This window comes from Gekko japonicus, unplaced genomic scaffold (assembly GCF_001447785.1).
Source record: "Gekko japonicus isolate JY-2015 unplaced genomic scaffold, Gekko_japonicus_V1.1 scaffold4398, whole genome shotgun sequence".
Lineage (NCBI taxonomy): Eukaryota > Metazoa > Chordata > Lepidosauria > Squamata > Gekkonidae > Gekko > Gekko japonicus.
Genome location: NW_015162606.1, coordinates 80,439 through 87,383, shown reverse-complemented (window position 1 = coordinate 87,383; position 6,945 = coordinate 80,439). Strand labels below are relative to the sequence as shown.

At 49.3% G+C, this 6,945-nt stretch overlaps 1 protein-coding gene across 1 annotated transcript in view; it reads right to left on the bottom strand.

Annotated features, from left to right (window-relative positions):
* LOC107106348 (receptor-type tyrosine-protein phosphatase S-like) overlaps positions 1–6,945 on the bottom strand; it is a gene marked incomplete at its 3' end in the record, with an annotated part of 37,951 nt that overhangs the window by 2,223 nt on the left and 28,783 nt on the right. The window contains exon 2 of the mRNA XM_015406485.1: positions 733–878. Coding sequence (XP_015261971.1) covers positions 733–878 — 146 coding nt within the window. The remainder of the gene's footprint in view (positions 1–732; positions 879–6,945) is intronic.

The following is a 6,945-nucleotide window of genomic DNA, read 5'->3' as shown; positions in this document are numbered from 1 at the left end:
AATACTAGACCTTGAGGGCATCCCATGAAGCTGATGGGCAGTAGGTTCAGAACGGACAAAAGGAAATACCACTTTACACAGAGAGTGATTAAAATGTGGGATTCGCGGCCAGAGGATGTCGTGATGGCCACGGGAATAAACAGGTTAAAAGGGGATTAGGTATGTTCATGGGGGATAGGTCTATCAATGGCTACTAGCCGTGGTGGTTGAGGGGAACCTCCACGTTCAGAGGCACTTAACCCTCTGCATCCCAGAGCCAGGGGGAAGCATCAGGGGAAGGCTTTGGGCTCTATGCCCAGAGAAACTGGTTGGCCCCCGTGTGAGACAAGATGCTGGGCTACATGGACCACTGGGCTGATCCAGCAGGGCTCTTCTGATGTTCTTATGTCCTTCGAGGGAAAAGAGGATAAACTAGTGATTTTAAGAACATTTAATTACATGCATTATCCTGTTGATCTTCCAAGGAGCTTGGAGCAGCCACTGAACAGCACTGTGAGGTAGGTTAAGATTAGATTCCCGGACAATGAAGATGTGAACCCGGATCTTCCCCGACCAAGTCTGATACCTTATCGATAGCAATGGGCTGGTCCTGTTTTTAAAGCTGTCTAATGACTCAATGTAATGTAACCCCAGAGATGACCCTCGGTACCTTTCCCTCTCTCTTCCTAGTGCGGAGACCAAGCGGCTTCTTATCTATCTGTTTCAAATCGAGGCTCTGCGGTAAATACTCACCTCGAACCGCTGTGAGTTCACTTTCTTCCCCTTCTTGTTCCAGGTCACACGGGGCTTCGGGTCTCCGGTAGCCTGGCACACGAAGGAAGCCACCCCTCCAGAGACCCCGATCTGGTCCACGGGAGTCTTGATAAATACTGGGGGACCTTTGATGGCAAGAGAAAGGGAAGAGAGAGACAAAGGGGTGGGGGGGGGAGAGAGAAAGACATTTTATTAAGCTGGGGGGGCAAATTAACAACAACGAATGGGTTGGATCCACAGATCTGCTCCCCGAGTGGTGGAGTATTCCTTCGGCTTTCCCCCGATGCAAAAGGTTCAGAGAGGCAGAACACAAAAAAAAACACTACAGCTAGTGGAACGGATCCGTGGAATACAATGCAATCTCGTAACCTCGCCATTGCAAGCTGGCTGAGTGGGGCCCACAACTATGTTCAGTACACTACATTAGTCCTGTCCCTCCCGCTTCCTTTATTTCTAAAAATCACTGCGTGCACTAGAAAAAAGGAAGAGCCCAGTAGCACCTTAAAGACTAACAAAATTTGTGGCAGGGTGTGAGCTTTTGTGAGTCACCGCTCCCTTCTTCAGATAGATCAAGATGGGTGGCCGTGTGAGTCTGTCTGTAGCAGTAGAAAAGAGTCCAGCAGCACCTTAAAGACTAACAAAATCTGTGGCAGGGGGAGGAGCTCTCACGAGCAACACTGCTCACTTCCTCAGATAGCCAAAATTTGTGCCACAGAACCCGTTGCAAATGTCCTGGAAGGCACACAGCTCCCCACATTTCCAGAGTCTGGCTCAGGAATCTTTGGCGACTTTGCAAGGAATCCTGGGTCCTACCTTTTGAGCCAGCAAAATGTCCTTGGCAGATCTAGAAGCAGTGGTCCTGAGGCTGGATTAAACGTGGGCTCAACCAAAGAGTACAGTGGGTGGTGGGTGGAAGACTGTCTAAGACAGGCAGATCTCTCTCTCTAATCTCCCTTTGAAATTTCTTTGTAAGAGAATTACATGCATGTTCATTATGTCATGGTTATGGCCAGAAATATAGGGGAACCGTTGCTGGACTTGACACAAAATGTCATAGAAGACGATGTGACACACACAGTCAGGACAAAGCTGGCCTCTCAGGTTTGTCTGCCAAGGGAGTCTACAGACTCTGAACAGAACAGCCTCCAAGAACAGTCAGGAAAAAAAGCAGTGGCAACAATTGTAACACTTTGTGAAGATTAGAAGCCATCTACCCCATTATCAAAAATTACCTTATTGATAAAAAATAGAATTAAAGTGCAAAACTGCTAAAGGCTACTTTACCCAGAGATTATTAAAATGTGGAATTTGCTGCCAGGGGATACAATGATGGCCATAGGAATAAATAGTGTAAACAGTGGATTGGAGAGATTCATGGAGGATAAGTCTATCAATGGCTAGTAGCCATGGTGACTGAGGGGAACCTCCACATTCAGAGACACTAAACTTCTGAGTCCCAGAGCCAAGAGGCAACATGAGGCGAAGGCCTTGGTCTCTGTGACCTTTTGTTGGCCATCCAGAGGAACTGGTTGGCCCCTGAGTGAGACAGGATGCTGGACTAGATGGACCACTGGCCTGATCAACCAGGGCTCTTTTTAGGTTCTTATCAGGGGAAGGCCTCAGACTCTCTGCTCTGTTGTTGGCCCTCCAGAGGAACTGGTTGGCCCCTGTGTGAGACAGGATGCTGGACTAGATGGACCACTGGTCTGATCCAGCAGGGCTCTTCTGATGATGAGGGAGCTGGAGCACCTTCCCTACGAGGAAAGGCTGGAGAGGCTGTGGGACTTTTCAGTTTTGAAAAGAGATGACTAAGGGGAAAGACAGGAAAGAGGTTTAACAAATTATGCATGGGGTGACAGAGAAATGTTTCTCCCTCTCCCAAAATACTAGAACTCAAGCACCTATGAAGCCTATGGGCAGCAGGTTCAGGAAGGACAAAAGGAAAGACGACTTCACACAGGGAGTGATTAAAATGTGGAATTCGCGGCCAGAGGATGTTGTGATGGCCACAGGAATAAACAGCTTGAAAAGGGGATTAGACAGATAAATGGAGAATAAGTCTATCAATGGCTAACTAGCCATGGTGACTGAGGGGAACCTCCACATTCAGAGGGAAGGCCTTGGCCTCTCTGCTCTGTTGTTGGCCCTCCAGAGGGACTGGTTGGCCATTGTGTGAGACAGGATGCTGGACTAGATGGACCCTCCCTGGTCTGATCCAGCAGGGCTGTTCTGATGTTCTTATGAAGGCCTTGGCCTCTCTGCCCTGTTGTTGGCCCTCCAGAGGGACTGGTTGGCCATTGTGTGAGACAGGATGCTGGACTAGATGGACCCTCACTGGTCTGATCCAGCAGGGCTGTTCTGATGTTCTTATGAAGGCCTTGGCCTCTATGCCCTGTTGTTGGCCCTCCAGAGGAACAGGTTGGCCACTGTGTGAGGCAGGATGCTGGACTAGATGGACCCTCACTGGTCTGATCTAGCAGAGCTCTTCTGATGTTCTTATGAAGGCCTTGGCCTCTCTGCAGTCGCTGGACTTCCAGAGGAGCTGGTTGGCCCCTGTGTGGGACAGGATGCTGGGCTAGATGGACCCCTGGTCTGATCCAGCAGGGCTCTTCTTATATTCTTATGGGAGGGGGAAGGTGGTGAGTACACCAGCAGCCGCCAATCAGCGCTGCAAGACACCAAAGCTCTTTCCCCTGACCCAGCTTGATCCTGAAGTGGAACGGTGTGTTCAGACAACAAGATCAGTCCTCTTATCCTGAAATGCGATGTCTACTATCTCCCCCTCCCAGCTCAGGGAAAAGACTCACCCAGCAGATACTCTCATGTCTGTGTGTGTGTGTGTGGGGTGTACTTTAGATTCTCCCACTCTTGAGGAATGCTACCAATTGTTTTGACTGACAGAGTCCTCAAACTCCCCTGGGGAAAGGAAGAGAAAGCTAGAAGCGAAGGCAGAAAATCTGTTTCGCCTCTTTCCTTATCAGCTAATTTCCATCTAGGGATGGGGAGTCAGGACCAGTGTTCCCCCTAAGCAGAGTTAGTGTGAGCCAGCTCAGTTTTTTAGCCTCCAGCTCACAGATTTTCATCTTAGCTCAGGAAGGATGGCTCCAGAGCAAACTTAATTTATGCAGGAGCTAAATTGCTTGCTCACAACTTTAATGCCAATAGCTCACAAAGTAAAATTTTTGCTCACAAGACTCCACAGCTTAGAGGAAGCATTGGTCAGGACCAATGTCCTCTAAGCCATGGAGTCTTGTGAGCAAAGAAATCTACTTTGTGAGCTACCGGCATTAAAGTTGTGAGCCAGCAATTTGGCTGCTGCATGAATTAGTTTGCTCTGGAGCCATCCTTCCTGAGCGGAGACAAAAATGTGTGAGCTGGAGGCTAAAAAACAGTGAGCTGGCTCACACTAACTCAGCTTAGAGGGAACACTGGTCAGGACATGGAAGTTGCTAAAGAAAGATAAACCAAAGGTGGTGGGGTTCTTTTTACAGCCCACTGCTGTTTTCTAGTCTGGCCTCCAAGAGAGGCAGCGGGATCCACAACAGCCAGAGACTCTGGCTTACAAGTGCTGACTGTTCGTGCCCAGACAGTAACTCATAGGTGTCTTCCGTGCAGGGATGGGATTTGGTGGTTTCCCCAGTGATAGATAAAGCACTGCCGCAATGGGGCTCTTCTCACATGGCAACTTTCCCCGTAGCTCCCCTGCCCCAATCCCCTAGCTGTGGTCACCACCAATTTTTTTTTAAAACAAATGAGCACTAGAATATCATCATAACAACGTAGTGCAATAACTACGGGTGGAACAGGCTTTCTGAATTCCTCAGTTTTCAGTCTCTCGTCCCTTGACTAGATGGAACCTCCATGTTCGAAGGCAGAATACCTGTAAATACCAGCTGCTGGCAGAGAACAGCACCTGGTGGTGGCTCTGTCTCTGCAGCACGGCCTTCTGTGGCATGCTAGATTCAGCGGCATTTTGCTTCAGATACCATCATTTCAAAATGTGCTCCGATAGCTACAATGCACCAGCTGTGCACCACATGATGTGCTAGTGTTCGTGCGTGTGCATTTATGGACTTGTGCGTTGTATATAAAATGTATCCACCCCTCCCCCCACGCAGAGGTTTAATTTCTAGGGACCCCAGAGAGGAGCTGAGAGCCCTGAAGACAGAGAATTTTGCAAAACCATGCAGGCAAACTTTTATCAACAGGGGAAACGGGAAGAGAGGGGAGAGGGGGTGCAGACAGGAGAGCCTGTGGAAGCCTCCCCAATACAGCTTAGGATTGCATTAGTAGAGGGGGAGGGAGAGAAAGCATTGCCCACCACAGTGAAGCCCTATGGGAGCAGAAAGGATCACTTGGCACTGGCATAATGCCCTACAATAGGACAGAGTAATTCATTTGCTCAGGTTCGAACAAGATTAGAGTCCGGTCGCACTTTAAAGACCTAAACAATCCCCCAAAGTATACGCTTTCATAAGACAAAATTCCTTTCATTGAGATATCGGATCCCAGCATCTTATTTACTGTTTTTGTCATCCTCTTGCTTTAGACTTTCTTATTGTTCATATTTTAAGCATTTATTAATTTGTTGCTGTTTTTTAAATCCTAAAAACAATCCAAGTATATTAGCTCAGAATTCTCACGACTGCAGACCGTGTGTGTGTGTGTGTGCGCGCGCACGTCCGTGTGTGTGCTTTATATCTTGTCCAGAGCCCTGGGGAGGAGTGCGTGTGTGCGTATGGGAAATACGTCTCTGTACACCCTGTGCATACACACACTGTTCCTCTTCACGGGAAAGGCCACTTCACAGCACTGCCGCAAGGAGTGGTGGTGGCTACTAGCACAGACAACTTCAAGAGGGGACTGGATGAACATCTGGAGCGGAGGTCCATCTGTGGCTTTTGGTCACAAGCAATGTTCCCTCTAAGCTGTGGAGTCTTGTGAGCAAAAATTCCACTTTCTGAGCTCCTGGCATTAAAGCTGTGAGCAAGCAATTTGGCTACTGCATACATTCGTTTCCTCTGGAGCCCTCCTTCCTGAGCTGAGACAAAAATGTGTGAGCCGGAGGCTAAAAGACTGAGCTAGCTCACACTAACTCAGCTTAGAGGGGACACTGGTCACAAGGTACAGAGGGAACACTCTGTCTGGGGCAGTGGTGCTCTGTATTCATGGTGCTGGGGGGGCGGTGACAGTGGGAGGGCTTCTGGAGTTCTGGCCCCACTGCTGGACCTCCTGGTGGCACCTGGGTTTTGGCTGCTGTGTGACACAAGAGTGTTGGACTGGATGTTGGACTGACCCAACGTGGCTTCTCTTACGTTCTTAAGGATGGAATGAACAGATGTCCCTACCCCAAGAACATTGCTTGCCTTTTCCTTATAGGAGTGAATGGGACCAGTATGGGAGTAAAGCGTGTGTGTGTGTGTGTGTGTGTGTGTGTTGAAAATGGAGGGAGAGAGATCCTGATTCTGGGTGACTCAGTCGCTGAGAAATCAAACCTCCCCCTGTTTGCATAGCCCTTCCTCCTCATCTGCCTAGTGCCACCGATCACACTAAAATGTGACAGGGTGGGGAAGAAGAAGAAGAAGAAATTGGATTTATACCCCACCCTTCACTACCCGAAAGAGTCTCAGAGCGGTTTACAATCTCCTTTCCATTCCCCTCCCCACAACAGACACCCGTTGAGGTAAAAGAAGAAGAGAAGAAGAGATTGGTTTTATACCCGACCCTTCACTACCCAAAGGTGTCTCTGAGCGGCTTACAAACTCCTTTCCCTCCCACTCCCCACAACAGACACCCTGTGAGGTAGGTGGGGCTGAGAGAGCTCTCTCAAGAACTCCTCCTGAGGGAACAGCTCTGAAAGAACTTGTGACTGACCCAAGGTCACTCCAGCAGCTGCATGTGGAGGAGTGGGGAGTCAAACCCGCTTCTCCCAGATTAGAGTCTGTGTTCCTAAACATCACACCAAACTTGTTCTCCAGCGATACTTTCTATGAGAGTATCACAAAGCATTTGAGGACAGCCACGTGGTGCATGTTTGTGGCTTACCCTTGCTGTAGATCCCCTTGGGCTATGCAGGCACATGCAGAGTGGGGTGGGGTGGGGTGGCCCCGCCCCCAGCAGGTGGGCAACCCCCCCCCCTCAGAAATTGCTCTGCCACACTCCACCGGCTTCTGCTCTGCACACGGCAAATGC